The sequence below is a fragment of the Ochotona curzoniae genome, unplaced genomic scaffold (assembly GCF_017591425.1).
Source record: "Ochotona curzoniae isolate NIBS_2020 unplaced genomic scaffold, NIBS_Ocur_1.0 contig_4558, whole genome shotgun sequence".
In the NCBI taxonomy this organism is placed as follows: Eukaryota; Metazoa; Chordata; class Mammalia; order Lagomorpha; family Ochotonidae; genus Ochotona; species Ochotona curzoniae.
The window spans coordinates 199,145-216,951 of record NW_024466327.1 but is presented as its reverse complement, the minus strand read 5'-3'; the positions used below and the strand labels follow the sequence as shown (position 1 = coordinate 216,951).

The 17,807-nt window shown below is 39.8% G+C and overlaps 1 protein-coding gene across 5 annotated transcripts in view; it reads left to right on the top strand.

Moving 5' to 3' along the window:
* The first annotated feature begins 1,379 nt into the window (after positions 1–1,379).
* The window catches only part of LOC121160757 (selectin P), a 42,915-nt gene continuing 26,487 nt past the window's right edge, over positions 1,380–17,807 (top strand). For 4 of the 5 annotated variants that reach the window (XM_040986809.1, XM_040986808.1, XM_040986807.1 and 1 more), the window contains exons 1-7: positions 1,380–1,449; positions 6,211–6,301; positions 7,823–8,209; positions 10,011–10,118; positions 11,988–12,173; positions 12,703–12,888; positions 15,687–15,872. In XM_040986809.1, coding sequence (XP_040842743.1) covers positions 1,447–1,449; positions 6,211–6,301; positions 7,823–8,209; positions 10,011–10,118; positions 11,988–12,173; positions 12,703–12,888; positions 15,687–15,872 — 1,147 coding nt within the window. In that variant the 5' untranslated portion in view covers positions 1,380–1,446. The remainder of the gene's footprint in view (positions 1,450–6,210; positions 6,302–7,822; positions 8,210–10,010; positions 10,119–11,987; positions 12,174–12,702; positions 12,889–15,686; positions 15,873–17,807) is intronic. The other variant, XM_040986805.1, reaches the window with a different exon arrangement.

Here is a 17,807-nt window from a genome sequence, read left to right as displayed (position 1 = left end):
TCTTAACATTGCACTTACAGTATCCCAGCGTTGTTCCAAATATGTTAATTTCATGTAACTGTCTTAATACTTACCTCATGTTATGGCTATTAACCTTACTTATTCACATGGCTGAGGAAACTGAATCATCAAAAGGTTAATAACTTTTCCAAGTCACACATCTAGGTGGTAGTGGAGCCAAGAAGTCTAGCTGCAGTGTTTGTAGTCTGAACTATTTATTCATCAATCTGTCCCAAAAGTCCCCCACTCTTTCATCTCATTCTGTTCCCATTATTCTACTAAAGCCATTCCTTCATCACCACCTCCTTCAAATTCTAATACGAAAATGTGGCTTAATGTCCTTTAATTCACCTTTCAGCTTTCTTCCACATCTTTCTGTTTTATTCCACTTTTTGTTTACAAGTGGTAACTCTCACGGAGTGAATAAACAAGTAACATCTTCTACTCTGCTACTAGAATTCTAGGAGGATAAATGGAATTTTTGATTTAATACTAAATATTGGATACTTGATTTTGTTGTCTGAGACAAATATGAAAAGTAATAATCATAGTTAACATTTCTTGAGTGTAAACATATTACTTATCCCAATAATAATTATTAGATTATTTATTTCTCCACATACTGTTTATTTCAGTAACAATCCTGTGAGTTAAGTAATGATTATTATTCCATGGCACAGCTGAGAAAACAGAAATAGAGATGCTAGTAATTTGCATAATCTGTAGCCAGAGATGGAGCCAGAAGGAGCCAACACAGTTTCATATCACAGCCCATGTATTAATTATTGTTTCAATAGCTTTTCAGTCTCATGCAAATCATGGGAACAAGAATACCAACCCTTCCAATTTTATACTTTTTTCTGCTACAAGAATTTCTTTCTAATGAACCATGTCGGCTCTTCATATCATTTTAAAACTATTTCCATTAATCTACCCCGAGTATCAGAAAATCTTTGTGGTCTTTTTATTTCCTACCCAATTTTATCTTACTACTGTTTTGGTATTTTCCCTTAGAAAGATGTTAGAATAGCAATCACTCACAGACATTTTACATTGACTGGAACATTTACTCTGGGGCATTATGATTAATATAAAGTATATTTCCCAAAATAATGACCTTAAATTGGGGATTTATCTCAGACTCAGAAAACCCTGCTTCCTGGAGTATTGCTTAACTTACGATGTCTACACATGATGCACACTCACTGTGGAGGGGGCAATTTCCCACCTTCTTGGCAATGGCTCTTTCCAAGCTGCCAACACTGCTGCGTTATCAGCATTCTAAAGTCATGGGAAGGGCTGTGGCGAAATTCTGGAAAGTGAATAGGAAGTTGACTTTCTAAACAGCCCAGCACTGGGGTTGGAAGGGGGTGGTGGCGGTGGCAATGAGGCTATAAGAAGCTTGGGTTAGGTAGAGGGCAGAATGCCAGTGAAATCACACAGGAGATGGTAAGTTCTCTTTTCTTCTGTACAGGGAGTAGATGAGTTGATGTGGTTTGGGGCTGAAACGGACAGATAAAGGTTGAGAAAGGCAAAAACAGCAGCAATCATAATTTCATATTGAAGACTTTGTTAGGATTGGCAAGCACTTCTAAACCTGCTCTTCACTTGGAACTACGCAGCGTCCTTGTGACTTGAAGCAGTTATTTGCATTGATACATGAAGCTTTGTGGCTCACAGAACTTACCTTCATTTGCCTAACTCTGCTGTCAGGCTAAATTATATCCGGACATGGACACCGGTCTCTGGATCAAATGTTGCTGTTCTTCTCAGTAGAATATTTTGGGATCCTTTTGGGTGGATTTTGATAAGCTTGTCAGCCCTTTTCCCAGGATTGCTCTTCTCACTGGGATAAGCATAAGTTTGGTGAGTGCCCTCGGATAAGCCTACGGTTGAATGGTTTCCCATGTCCATTCCTCCTTTTTTCTAAGCCCATCTTCATATAGTTTTGATTTCTGCCCTAAGCCTAAAGACTTATAATGTCTCCATTTCTACCTCTCTGAAATGGTACTCTAGTTTGAAATGGAACACTACCTCACAGTGTTAGTGTGAGGATTAACTAGAATAATAGTAAATGCCGATGATACCTGAGCATGGGCATAATTAGTCAATGATAGCTGTTCTTACTGTAGGGAGGAAAAGAAATTGGGGTATAGCTGATTTAGGAGCCAGGGAAGATGGAAAGGTAATGAAACTTTTCAGCTTCAGTTATGTTGCCCTAAATGAGACATGCAAGGAGAGGCCAATTCTAATTCTATCCCGGCTCTGCATCAACTAGGCAGAGATATCCCATAGTGTCCCAGGGTCCAAAATCTTCCAGGGAAGAGCCAAACAGGTCCAAGCTCTTGGGCTTATTTCTAAGGGCTCAAGAAGAAACTAGTGCATATACCTGATTCATCCCACCTGCTCAATATATGAAAGCATTTTTCAAGTAGAAATGAGTATTTTCTGTATTGGGTAAAATGGAGACAAGAGCACAACAAAGAAAGAAGAGGAAGGAGTTCAATTCTGTCCCAAGTTTGGACCACAATGACACAGGAATGTGAATTTCTTTAGTCTCAATTTTTTACATGTCATACTTTTCAACTGCCAAGCTGAATGAACAAGCAATTATTTCTCTCCTCTTTTATTCTCTTTGTTCTGCTTCTCTATTTTAAAGATATAAAAATATTGAATCATAGAACTCTTTTAGATTCTGAGTAAAAATCATGGAAGTATCTAATCCTTACCATCCTTTTCTATTACCCTTTAGGGCCTCCTAGTTTTCAGTATCAATCAGACCACATAACTGCTTTCAATATCTGCCTTGCAGTGATCTATTACTGGCTTCAGCTTCTTCTCCCCATTGCTGATTCTACACCAGCCACACCGATGTCTATGTTCCTTAAATGCTTTATATTTTGCTTCTAAATGTCTTTAAATTTAATTGTTCTTCACTGCCAAATTACCCTATGAAGACAGGGATGTCATCTATTTTTATCATTTTAGCCCCTTTCTCTGGAACAGTAGATACTTACCATTTAGTGAAATAAATAATAGGAAAGAACAGAGAATCTCTTTTGCTGTGGGGATGGAAGCGGAGGAGGTAGATCATGGGCTTGAGGATGAGATGCATGACTGTCAGAGCTAGGCAGACACAGAAGGAAAGGAGCACGGGGCACAAACAGCACGTTCTGGGCCTTATAAGATGTTTTATTGTAAATACATTATTTAGTTATGAGGGAAACAGAGTGGTTGAGGGGTAATGGCAGAAGACAAGAATGGCTGAATAGGAAGAAGCTAACAGGAAGAACAGTAAGGGAGACATCCTTGCTTTATCCTGCATGCTCTCACTTCGTGAAAGTTTGCAAAGTCTCTGTGGGCAGGCTGGGGCGGGGGACTCGATCAGTGGTGCCACACATTCTTTGTATGATCCTTCCGATGTCAGAGCCTTGCAGAGTCACACACAGTCCAGAGGGTGAGACTGAAATTTGCTTTCTCTTCCCCTGTTTCTAACAGCATCTTCTGTCTGATGCCTCCAGGCCTCCTGAGGTATACCATTTATGGGACAGTCCTTGATTCTCCTTCTTGACCTCCATTTTTTCCCTGTACCCAATACCTAAAATTAACACAGTGACTCTTGCTAATTTAATCTCTTATTAAAGAATGAAGGCATTACATCTTCTGCCCTTGTTTTTCTCACATTCAAATAGAATGAGACCAAGTGCCAGGAAATTGTATGTGTATATAATTCTCCAAAGGCCTAAGTGTATTTAGTCAAATACATTGGACTGGATATGTTTAAGATATACAATATGTTAAGAGGTACAAACAGAAGGTAAACAAACTAATATACTTATCATTGCATATCAGTAACATTTTACCGTTCACTCTGTGTGGCAAGAAAAGCTAAAATGTACTCATTTATCCTGACTTCCATATAAAATATGATTTCATAATCTGTAGTTCCCATGTTGCACATTAAATTTCTAGACATATTGAATTTGTGTATTTACTACTTTGTATGGGGGAAAGGAAATGGCAAGAATATATTTAACATCTTTTTTATGGTCTTCTAAGCATAATGCAATTTGCTTAGATTCTGTGACTACTGTCACTATAAGGTACTTAGTCATATTTATTAATTATTGTTCCATTTAATACTTTTCCATATATTTTCATCATTTCCTTCCTATTCATCCATTTATGCTTAATATTATACAGAAATATTAAAATAACTATATGCTACACAGTCACCCAACTATGCCCAGAATATTTGTCAGCTATTAAGCATGCGTTCTACAATGGGTGGAGATGCAACTCTGAGTATGATGGTTATTCCCTCCAGCTGTATATTTATAAGTTTAGATTGTGAACCTCAAGTTCAGAAGGAAGGTCAGAAATGGAGTTACTTCTTGGAGGCAGTTGGCAAACAAATGGCTGTAAGAAGGCACAAGGAGAGGTGGGAACCCAAGGAATCCCTTACCTCAGCAAGTCAAGGCAGAGAGCTGATGGAAGAGGAAGTAGCCAAACGTCTATATTGCTACACTAAAGGCTTGGCAAATAAGGCCTGACCTTTCTTTGATTTGGCAATTTTGAGATGAGTGATAAGATTTATATGAGAAATTTTTGGTTGGTGGAGCAGAGTGATGGAGAGTGAAGATAAGATAAAGAAGTGAAGAAAGTACATGTCAAACACTTTGTGGTCCATAGCAGCAACACAGCATGACTTTGCCTGAATATTTATCGAGGTAAAATGGCAGAATAGACAGAACTCTTATTCAAAGTCAGGTTCTGCTGCTGTCATTCTGAACATGTGGTATAGATGCTCCAAGCTTCTACATTTTTATGTGTAATATGAGAAAATCGGGAAAGATAAACATTTCTAGGGCATATTCATTTAAAAGGTTTTCAAGTGTTGAACTTGATAAAAATCCCAACAAATGGGAGCTTATGAAAAAATAAGTAGGTACAGATCCAAGGGGCATAAGTTTATTATATATTCGAAGAAATATTAAACATGTATAAATATAAATAACTTCTAAATATATACTAAGTATTAAATAATCTTGCAAATCTTAAATAATCTTAAATAATCTTTCCATATATATATGGAAAAGGTAAAACAAGCAGAAAAACAGATCAACACAAAACAGATTGCACTGTATGCATAATTAATGGGTATTTTGTACATCAAAATGTATGTTTGATATTATTGATATAATTTCTGTGAATCAAGTTCCAATGTGACTTCCTCTTATTCCTTATTGTTATTTGAAAGGCAGATTATTAGAGAAGGGAGACAAAGAGAAAGATCTTCCACCTGTTGGTTTGCTTTCAAATAGCTGCAATAGCTGGAGCTGAGCCAATTTGAAGCCAGGATCCAGAAGCTTCTTCCAGGTCTCCTTTGTAGGCACAGAGTTCGAAGGCTTTAGACAATCCTCTGCTGTTTTCCCAGACCATAAGCACTGAGTTTAAGGGAAATGGAGCAACAGAACATGAACCAGAACCCATGCGGGAATGCAAGCACTTGTGCTGAGAGTTTAGGCAGTTGAGCCATTGCAATGTCTCTGATACACCAATTTTTAAAAGGAGAATTATGCACAATAATGACAGTCATATTCACATTTCAGTATTTTTCTTTAAATGTTTTTCAAAAGACAGAGTCAGTGAGACAGACAAAGCTTCCATCTGCTGGTTTATTATGCAAGTGCTTGAAGGAGCCAAGGAGGGGGTTTCAAAGCCTCAATGCAGGTCTCCTATGTGGATGTCAGGAGAACCAGTTCCTAGATCCATTGGAATTCCTGCTCTTTATGCACTTTAGCAGGAAGTTGAATCAGGAGACATAGTCAATTCTGACACAGGCCTTTCAACGCGGGATGTAGCTAGCTGGCAACTTAATCACTACACAGAGTGCCCATCCCATGTCAATATTTTTCTCCTAAGCATATTAAAAACATACCATAAAAGAAATGCACTGATGACACAAAGAATTTACCCAAAATGTGTTGAATAAATGAACTACAACAACAAAAACAACTCTGTTCTTAGTGTCATTCAGTACAGCGCCCATTTGGGACTCAGAAGCACAGCAAGGAGAGGGAAGGCAAAGCACAGGCTTTGTGCCACGCTTGAACAGTAGCTCAACAGTAGCTGCTGTTGTTGATAATCTTGTAGGCCATACTTGTAAATACATCGGTAATAATAAGGCTTTTCTTTTTCTTGTTTCAGGCCAGCTGCCTAAAAGCCATCTGGAGCCAGAGATTCCAGAGTGTGATCTTTGGAGCTGCCCAACTCTTGTACTTCAGTGCTTTGATCGCCGGTAAACGTTGTGCTACCTCTTGAGCAGATGGGCTATCCGCTAGAGCCAGGCAGGAGGAATTTAGGAATGCAGGCAGTCATGAGGCATGGGAAAACCAGCCAGGCCTACATTCCTGGACAATAAACACCTAATGCCGACATACTGGTAGACAAAGACTTCAGAAAGAATATGTGCAGATACATCCAAGAACAATAGTTCTATTAGGCACAATAGGCAGAGTCCCACAATGCTTCTAGAGTTGCACTAAAATATTTTAATTTCTTTAAAAATCCACATTCTTTGAAGTTAGTGGAAATGTTTTAATTCAGAATATATTCGTTTTTACATTGTTCAATGTAAAGTCAAAATGTGGTCCTGGCTAAATCAGAATGAAGTTTTATGGCAAAACAATTTTATACAGGTGTCTGTGAGGAAGGTACAAATACAGCTGATCCTTGGGCGAACAGCAGATGAGAAGGGGTTGAATAGCAACAGGTTTTATAAACAGGAAAGGCAGCAATTTCCAGGCTTGATTGCCTGCATTGTATATCTTCTCACATGGGAACTAGCCTCTTCTGCTCACTGCACTGCCACAGGTTACAATAACAGTAATTTGCATCATAGTGTCTTTAGGCTTTCAAAGGTCACATTCTTTGTTGCATTTGATGTTACAAATACTTGTAAAGAAAGGCTGTTTTGAACTCTGGTTTTAACAGTGAGTCATAAGACATAGAGGAAGTAGAATAATATATCAAAAAGAAACAGCCATGAGAAATGGAATGGGTACATGACCATATATCTGGAGATTTGATTTCTATTCCTGCCCCAAACTTGTTATGCTTCACTCATCCAATAACTACCTATCTTGAATGCGCATGAAGTAGCTCTATACTGGAGGCTAAGAATCCAGTGCTTAAAAAGAAACCATAATGAAGGATTCACAGTCTAGCACATGTGGAATTTAGCAGAGAAATAGACAGTATATATGGCTGTTAACAATGACACAAGCTGGGACGCGATGCAGTGGAAGGCTAGGGAAGGAACCCACAACCTTCTTGAAGATGTCATGGAAAGTAGGGGGAGTAAGAAGGGAGGAGAGTGAGGACAACAGGGAGAACATGGGAGAGGGCACAGCAGCAGATGTTCTCTATTATTAATAAAATGAATATGGTAGGTATGAATGTGGAACCCTGGACAGTCTCAAAATCAGACAACATTTTAGTTTTCAATAGGAAAGGAAGAATCTGCCCCCAGACATGTTTGTGCCATTAAGTTGGATTTTGGCAAATTGCTTGGCATTTCCTTAACTTACAAATCAGTAGGAGCAAATCAAGCAACTTCAACAGTCTCTTCAACTCTGGACTCTTAAGTGAATGCGCTAACAAATAAAATATAAAAAACACACTTTTTCAGTAAAACTACCTTAATATAGAACAATAATTATATTTTGGGTATTTATCTGATTACATGGATATCTACTTAGGCTCATAGACTTCTTCTGGCTAGAGATCCTAACTTGGCCCTCACTCTTCTTTATACTAGAGTTAACAAATCGGAAAGAAGTAGAAGCATGGACCTATAATTATAGCATAAAAGGATACTCATGGAATTACTCCCGGGCATTCTGCCAGAAATATTACACAGATTTAGTGGCCATCCAGAATAAAAACGAAATCGCTCACCTCAATGACGTCATACCCTACTACAAATCTTACTACTGGATTGGAATCCGAAAAATCAATGATAAGTGGATGTGGGTGGGAACAAAAAAACCCCTCACCATAGAGGCTGAGAACTGGGCTGACAATGAGCCCAACAATAAGAAGAACAATGAAGACTGTGTGGAGATCTACATCAAAAGTCCAACTGCTCCTGGCAAGTGGAATGATGATCCCTGCTGGAAAAGAAAGCGGGCTCTCTGCTATACAGGTAGGGCCTTCTTCACGCTGAATCTTTGTTAGAGCAGATGCCTGCCCTAGTTGGTCACTGTCATCACAGGGTCAACAACATCAAGTCACAAAGTCAAAAGGCAGAGTAAAAGGGCTAGACAGTTCATCAGCAATTTTAAGTACAATGCAGATCCTAAAGTCAAGATTAGAGGAAATGCTATGGGAAACCAGAGAGAAATCTTAGTGTCGCCGAACTGGTGATACTATCTTGTCCATCATGTAACTGATGCAATGGGTGGCCAGAAAGTTTTAGAGCAGGATAGAAACAAAGCCCTGGAAATCAGGGACAAAAATGTTAGGCCTAGGGCATTTTCAGTACATTGCCCTAATGTAAGAGAGAGCTCAGCTGAAAAGGAATTTATCCTTGCCCTGTAACTGTCACTTATTGAATGTTTGTAGTTAATGTGCCATTGGTTTATTCAGTATTGATTGGATTTATTCTCTATGACAACCCCATCAGTCAGATTCTCCTATTATTCCTATTTTTAATGATAATGTCAAGGATCAGAGTTATGAAGTCATCTGCCGAGGTTTTAAGCTTATTGATGGTGGAGATGGTTGAAACTTCAGGAAAACTCCAAAGTTGATGTTTTTGATCATTTACGCTACCATGTTCATTACTCCATGTTTTCATGAGGCAGTTTGAATACAAGCCTAAGGATTGTGGAATATGAGCAGATTTTCAGCAACAGCATATCTTTAATAGTGAAGTTTGATAGAGTGAACTATTGGATAGTGTGGTAAAGGGAAGAAGTAACTGCAGGTGAGATGCTGTTGACTCTTTGAGTCTCAGTTCCCCTGGTTCAGAGTCAGTAGACATGTACATGTGAGAAGGAACGTAGAAATGAACACAATCTTCTATGTATCATATGTGTTTTCTTTTTAATATATGCCAAAATGGATCAACATGTACCTACAGCTTAGCATAGAGGAGATGAACAACAGAACCAAGTCCAGTCACGCATCTTACCTCCACTTCTAACCTTATTAATAGAAATGTCGGTAAAAACATTCTCAGTGCTTTCATGATATCTATTGAAATACTAATCCTTCCTAGGGCTCTTTTTGTAGGGAAGGAATTCTGGTCTTTCTTATTCTTTCACTCAAGTGTCACAAACTTAGTGACAAGGACCTAAAAGAACAGCAGTGCTCTTAAACCATTTAAACCTGATGAAGTGAGGCTCACAAAACAGCCTCCCATAGAACATTTCTTCTTTAAGTAGGTCTTAAATGTCTCATTTGGCTCCTTTGTCCCTGTACCTTATGGTACTGAGCAGCTATTTAAAGCAAGCAAAAGGTGGTGTAGTTTTGACCTTAACATTAGGAATCTAGGATCAGAAAAATGTCCTGCATAAGTTCATACAGAAAATAGGCAGAAGAGCCAGTGCTGTGTATGACTCTGCCCCATCTTCACAGCTGGTTTCTAGCCTCCAGGCTCTAATATCTGGCATGGGGACTCCTACAATGACAAAACTCTTTCAATACTCTTGACTGGAAAACCATAGCTCAGTTTTACTAGATAGAGGAGTGTCTCTGTCCACACATCCATTCGTGGTTACATTTGTCCCTTGGTGGTCACACATCCTCAGCTCTTCTTAAGAAACACTAAATGGAGCAGTACACCAGCAAATTCCCAGAATGTCTTTTGTAGAAAACAGGTTGGTTGTCAATGACAGTGCAATTCTCTGTGGTCTGGCCCCCTTATTCCTACACTAAAGAGCTAAGACTGAAGTTTTTCTTTTGTGAATCCTTGTGTTTCTGATTCTTGTGTATATATGCAGCTTCCTGCCAGGACACATCCTGCAACAATCAAGGGGAGTGTATTGAGACTATTGGGAATTACACCTGCTCCTGCTATCCTGGGTTCTATGGACCAGAATGTGAACATGGTGAGGCTCCTGTTTGGTTGATAACATTTCAGTTATTGGGCTTTTGTAAGTGATGATGTCTTGAAGTTTATGTTGGAGACTTATCAGTGAGCAAAGACTTGTCCCAGTCCCAGTGAGCAAAAACTCTGAATCTGCACCCTGCCCTCCACCATCTCTTTTCTAAATCCTTCAAATTGTCCCTATATACATTCTGGACAAAATATTCTATTCTTCAAGATAATATTTCAGAGGGGAAAATGGGAGGGTAAAGGAAACCCTTTCATGTTAATTTTGATTGTTTGAAACAAAACTAGTGAAAGAATATGACTTCTCAGGAGGCAGCTAATACAAAAAATGCAGTAAAGATGAACAGCAAATTAAATGAAGTGAAAATGGTTGGAAGCCTAAAAACAGAATTATTAAGATGTCAAACAAGCAAGAGGGTACCCCCAAGAACTTCATGAAAAAAAGAATTAAAGGATAATGTTTATTTGGGTGTAAATTTTTTTCTAAAATTTATTGATATATATGAAAGACTGAGAGAAAGAGGCAAACATAGAGAGATTTCTTTTATTGATTCACTCTACAAATGGCCACAATAGTTGAACTATGCTTAAGCCTGGAGCCAGCGACCAGGAACCGTCCAGGTCTACTAGACGAGTTGCAAGACCCCAAGTACTTGAGCCATCTTCTACTGCTTTCCCAGACGCAATGTCAGATAGTTGGACTTACACAGTCAGGATTCAAATTAGGTATTCATATGGGATGCTAGCGTCACAGGTACCATCATTTGCTCATTTATTTATTTTAATTTTATATTAACTTACAAATTTTTTTATGAAAAAGCTTCTTAGATTCCTTCCACCCTCTTCACCCTGTCAACCCCTATTTCCTTCCTATTGCTGCAAGAGTATAGTCCTTCAACAACAGTCACAAGTCCATCATTCTTCTGACTAATTGTACCATGACATTGTGGGTATAACAATGGTAGAAAGTCCAGCATCCTAGTGTCAAGACATATTTAACAGCTTCATTGGAAGTCTACTTTTTATTCAGAAGTAGCGATATATATTGTAATATATATATTCATTACACTAGTTGTAATACCATGCCAGCCCTGGAACAGATATTTTTATTAACTTTTTAATAGTATTTTTAAATATTTTTATAATAATACCCTAGTAATCCAATACAGGTAGAGAGAAGAGCAGTGGTTATTACAGAGATCAACGAATATAAGAGACAGGGAGGTGTGGAGAGAAATTGGTTGCTGGGTACAATGGTGTAATTAGATAAGATGAGTAAATTCTGGAATATTACTACACAGAAGAGTGAACCCGTGTATTAAATACTGTATTAAATAGCCCCAACAGCCAGAAGACATGCTTCTGAATGTTCTAACTACAAATAAATGATAAATAGTTGAAGTGATGTATAATCCAGTTATCTTCATCATGAAACAAAGTATACATTTTCTAAAACATCACACTGTACTTGACAAAGCTGTCTAATCATCCTGCCAATTAAAAAGTAAACCAGAGACAAACGTCCAAGGGGAAGTATTTGGCACAGTGATTCCAACACCATTTAGCATTGCCACATCCCACGCTGGAGTATCTGGATTCAAGTCCTGACCCAATTCCCAATTCTGACATCCTGTGAACTAGACTCTGGGAAGCAAAAAGTAAATGCTCAACTACTTAGGTGCATGCCACGCATGTAAGCAGCAGGGTGGAGTTCCTGGGTCCTGGTTTCTGCTTAGTCCAACCCTGGCACTCAATCTGTCTGCTTCACTTTCTCACTCCCACTCAAATAAATCATATTTTCATGTTATCTTCAAGTCTGAAATGAAAAAGAAAATGACAAACACCAACATTTTGTCCCCTACAGTCAGAGAATGTGGAACACTACATGTCCCAGAGCATGCCCTCATGAACTGCAGCCACCCTCTGCAAACATTCTCTCTCCACTCACAGTGCAGTTTCCGCTGCCCTGAAGGGTACCAACTGAGCGGACCCAGCACGCTGCAATGCTTGGCTTCTGGAATGTGGGACAATAAGCTCCCACAGTGTGTAGGTATGTGGACCGCAAGCCTTCCCTCCTCATGATGAGCTAGAATTAGGAGGTGAGGACTGGACTGTCTCAATTTTAACAAATGGGAATAATGAGTGTGTGTGTGTAATTTTTAAGTCCTAGCTGCAGAGGGAAGAGGAAAGACAGAAAGAGATCATTTATTTACAGATTCCCTCCTTGATGGCCACAGCTGCCAGCTCTGGCTCAGGTCAAACCAGGAGCCTGATGTTTCATCTGGTCTCCAATCTGGGTGGCTGGGGTTCAAATTCTTGGGCCATTCTCCTCTGCTTTTCTCAGGCCATTAACAGAGAGCTCGAATGAAAATGGAGCAGCTGAGATACAAGCCGGCATCCATATGCTCTCACACACAATAAATACACATATGTTCAGTGTTACAGGCAGTGGCTTTATGTGCTATGCCACAGCACCAGCACTCAGTTTCCAGAGTGGCCCTTCACCGTTGCATTTCATTTCTCTGCCTGGTTCTTCTCCTCCCTCATCTCCTTTCTCTTTCTTTGGTTCTTCTTGACAGTTGTGCAATGTCAGCCTCTGGAACGCCCTAACAAAGCCACCATGGACTGTGCTCATCCACTTGCTGATTTTGCATATGGCTCCAGCTGCAAATTTGAGTGCCAAACTGGCTATCGAGTGAGAGGCTCAGACACACTATACTGCACTGGATCTGGCCAGTGGACCGCACCCTTGCCCACCTGTGAAGGTAGGACTTGTATTCTGGAGAAAAGACAAGGACTCCCAATGTCAGGGCGATCTCCTCTAGGGTCTGACATTGGAGAAAGTGGCACAGGCTCCGGGACCATGAGTTTTCTCATCTGCGAAACAGAGTTAAGAATTGCAAGGTGCTTTTATATGGAGTAAGGTGTATAAAAATCATGTGATAAAACAGCTGGTATAAAGCACCTAGCAGAAAGCTGGGCACTTGATCGGCTTTACATTGTGCCTGTTTTGTTCCTTTTCCTGCCCCATTGGCACAGACAAGCTGTGGGTAGCACCTCACACTTCCAAACAAGCCATAGCTGTGCTGTGCACTCTCTTTCTTTCTCTCTTTTTCTCTCTTCCTCACTCTCTCTCTGCCTTTCAAATAAGTAATCTTTAAAATCCTATAAGATCTTAAAAAGGAAAACCTTATGTTGCAATATTGGTTAATTGCATAACTCCATGAAACTGAATTCTATGTTATTGCCTCACATCTTCAGCTTTTTTGGTTTTTTTTTTAATCATTGGGGTTTGTGGGTAAAGAGCTGAGAGAAGGGCTATGGGGTGCAGAGGTAGGAAATTGAAAAGATTGAACCAGTGAATTCTCAAACCTGGATTCTGAGCCCAGTATGGCATTTTGTAGCTATGAGACTTTAGGGAAATCCTAAAACATCTCTAAATCATATTTTCTTCATCTATAAGGTGAGATAGACATTCTGGAAGAACTTTGTTCCTCATAGACCTTGTTTTCTTTTTTTCTGTCCTTTTTTTTAGATGTATTTTTTTATATTAATCACATTGCATTATGTGACACAGTTTCATAGTCTCTGGGATTTCCCCCCAACCCATCCATGTACCCTCCCCCCATGGTGGATTCCTCCAATTTGGTGTAATATTACAGATTAAATTCAGTCAAGATGCTTTCATTGCAACAATATACCAAGCATAGAGTCCAGCATCTTAATGTCCAGATAAATCCAATGGTTTCTTGCAAAGACCATCTCTGGTCTGAAGGCAGAGCTGGCAGTATATTATCCTGATCAATTAAAAGCCACAACATAACATCAACAACAATTTACAACATTATGGAATTATTTGACATGGTATTGAGTTATCAATATGTTAAACATATATATATATATATAAGTTCTTAACCACATCCTGTGACTACTTCATTGACTTTTCAATTTTAGTTTATATAAAGCCGGCTTCTATACACCTTAAAATGGCTGTAGGGTACTATTCAGCTATCTCATGTCTATTTTCATTTCAGTATTTAACATTTTATAGTGTTGAAGCATAATTTTACTGAACCTGACAGATTTTAGGATAGTCTAAACTGGCTTATAACTCTAACAAGGCATATATTGACAGAAGAAGTGCAGAAGAGCTTTAGGAGGGGTGTGCAGAGAAATCTTCAATACCTTAGTGAGGAGTAACTAACCTTTGTGTCCTACCTAGAAGGTATGTGTGTGTCCATGCTGACCATTTCCTGTTTGGTTCTAGGCTTTCCTTGTTGTTCTCTGTCTATCTATTCTTATTGTGTGTGTGTGTGTGTGTGTGTGTGTGTGTGAGAGAGAGAGAGAGAGAGAGAGAGAGAGACTTTTGGGGTGGGGAGCTCCGGAGTTGCCCAAATGGTCATTGCCAGGGAGAGTGGTGATCCAAAGTTGGAACTAAAAAAGGACCAGAGAAAGCTCCTCTCCCTAGTCCCGAAGTAAGGTTACTGTTCTTTTGTTTTTGCGGATCACTCAGCTCTCCTGGCTGTTGTTCCAATGACCTTGGATCCTGCGAGGAAGGATTTGGGCTTTTTCCATCCCATGTGGTAGATCCAAACGGGACTGGGTGACCTCAGAGTTCTTGGTCTCCGAAAGCACTCCAATTCCCCGTGGTCTTGTTGGCATTTGGGATATAGTCCTTGGTGCCCGTACTGATAGTCCTTGGTGAGGATTCAGGAGTCTCCAGGCTTGGGATACTAGCCACCTGCTCTACTCTGGGGTCTCCCCCTGCTCCTGTTAAGAAGTTCTCAGGATCGCTCCTCATTCCCCCTATATGTCTTTGTAGTTTTACTATCATCTAATACTGATTCGAATCTGTTGTCTATGAGTTACTTGCTATGTTCCCAATAGGTTAAACTTCATGTGTTCCCCGCTCCCTACTAAGGGGGTGGCAGGTTTCTCTGCACTCCCACCCACTTTCCGAGTTGCCTAGGATGACCTGGTTTTCTAAAAATAAAAATAAAACACACACAAACCGAACACACACAAATATCAACACAAAATGAAAACTGAAAATACCTGGAAAGCCCAGGTAGAAAGGTTATTTCTGTTCCCTGTAAAACTCCAAAAATAGCCTAGAGAAGAACTCCTATCAACATTGAGGTCACTTTGGCTTAATTTTAATGTTCAGGAACTCTCCTAGGCTGAACTCTCCTGGCACTTGAAGTTGAGTATTCAGTGAGCACCTTACGTAAACTCAACACTGTTCTAGGCTCCATGAGACAACTGTATGATCAAGCAACCTCAAGGAGACAGTGGGACAGTGGGAAAGAACTGCAATGATGCGTCAATAGTACAGGGCTAATAGCTCTGGGAACCCATCGGAGGTGTCCCTGACGCCATGAACGTGGGAATGTGGGAATGGAGGGCTTCCTAAGGAGAGGGAACCCTAAGTACAGACCAGAGGGCAGGTGAGAGGGAGCCAGGTAAAGCAACTTATGAGGTGTTTCAGCCAGATTCCCTGTTAGAAAAGGGAGAAAACCTGGGCCCTTCCGTTACCCAACTTCAGACAACTTTCTCCATTTAGCAACTACATGCAAGCCACTGGAGAGTCCTGCACACGGAATCATGGATTGCGCCCCATCTGAAAGAGCATTTCTGTACAACACCAAGTGCAGCTTCCACTGTGCCGAGGGCTTTGTGCTGAAAGGAGCTGATGCAGTTCAATGCACCGACTCCGGAGAGTGGACAGCTCCGGCCCCTGTCTGTCAAGGTACTGTGACATTGGAACAATTCCTTCTCTGCCTCCTGGTCACTAAAGACATCAACATCTGTATGTAACACTGTCATTCATTTGTTTATTATGCATTCACAAAGAACCTACTGTGTACCAGTTCTTTTGTACTCTGCATTAGGGATGATGTGGTAAGCAAAACCAGTCTAGGCACAGTATGTGTATTACAGCGTAGTCAGCTAAGTGTTGCTTTGATTAACATGCATGGAATGAATTGTTTGTGCAGTAACAAGCAGGAGTTACAGAAAAGGAATGAAGCCTGAGGAATAGCATGGAATGTTGCAAGAGCAATAGGTGGAGTCCAGTTCTGCCATTTCCTGTCATTAATTTATGAAGTGTCAGAGTCTTAATGCCTTCTATAAATTGGAAGATACTAGCACATACTTCACTAGTACTTTTGAAATAGTATATGTAAAAACAACTTTAAAACTGTTGTTAGTTTTATAAGAAACATAATGATGATGACAATATTACCTAAACAGCATTGGTTTGATTTTTGAAAATGATCCTCTTTCATTATCTCATGTTTTCAATGTTTTGCTCAAATGTAAGTAGTAAGGCACAGAGAGGAAGAATAGGTGATGATGATGAAGATTTACATAAAGAATTGATGTTCCAGAGGTAAATTGGTTTCATTCCATGTTGTGATTTACTGAGACCCTGGGGAAACTTATGTGGGTTACTTGATCTTAGTATAGCTTGATTTTTAAACAGAGGCAGTTGTTTTTAAGTGGATCTTAAACTATTATTTTTACACACATGTTTATGACAAAATTGTTCACAATGGGTAAAGTAAAGAAGAAACTTAGGTATCTACCCGCAAACAAATGTATAAGTAAAATGGCTATATACAAACAATAGAATATTTTTTAGCCTTAGAAGGAAGGTAGTTCAGATGTTTATTAAATGTGAAGGAGCCTTGAGAACATTATGTTAAGTGGAGTAAGCCAGGCACAAAAAAAAATGTTGTGTTATTCCGCATACACAAGGTACTTAGAATAGTAAAAAATCATTCACAATCCCAGAGCCGAATGTATTGTGTCATGAAAAATGAAGAATTCTTAAAAAATCATTCACAAATAAAATTGGATGATGAAGAATGAGTTTAATGATATACAATTTCTTTTTTAATTTTTTTCATTATTTTTTACAATCTTTACTTAGTTAATTAGAGCAAAATGTTCAAGGGCTATAGGAAAGTGGATATGACTATTATTTCCACATTGTTTTTTTCATGTATCTGGGGTAAAGGGAGAGATGAAGGGAGTAGCCCCACCCAGTCTCCCACCCATCCCAGGTCCCTGACGTGGGGCATGCTCCCAGGGTCTTGCTCAAGTGGTTTTGATAGTGCAACAGTTATGAATTGCTGCCAATCTCACCATTCCAAGCACAATGAGGTCGCTGAAGAATCCACTGATTCACATAGTCCATCTTAGAGTCTCCGTTTGCCCAATTTTTCACTGCCAATATATGGCTGCGGTAGTTGATTGACATGTTTTGTTCTCTGTCTTTTCATGGTTAGGGTCCTGAGCCTGGCAGTTCCATTGGGGAGATCCCCAAAGAAACTTTGTCTGAGGTGTTCCTAGATCAGATTCTTGTGTGTACTTGCAAGTACAGGACTTGGTACAGCCCATCACCCCAATCAGCTGGTGCTTGCAATTGCTGGGTGGGTTCTGATTCCAGCCCTATCTTCCACTGGAACCAATGGATGTTGCAAACCAGCCTGATTCTGTCCACTTCACACTTGGCCCTCACGCAAACCAGTGTGAACTGCAGCCTAGACGGAGCGACCCACAATAACCCCCACCAGGTTTGCCTCCTACCCTGATTCCTGTGCTTGCCAGTATGTGCAGCAGACTTGTCCAGTCTGTCCCACATCCCATTCAGCTCTCATACATGTCAATGGGCATTGAA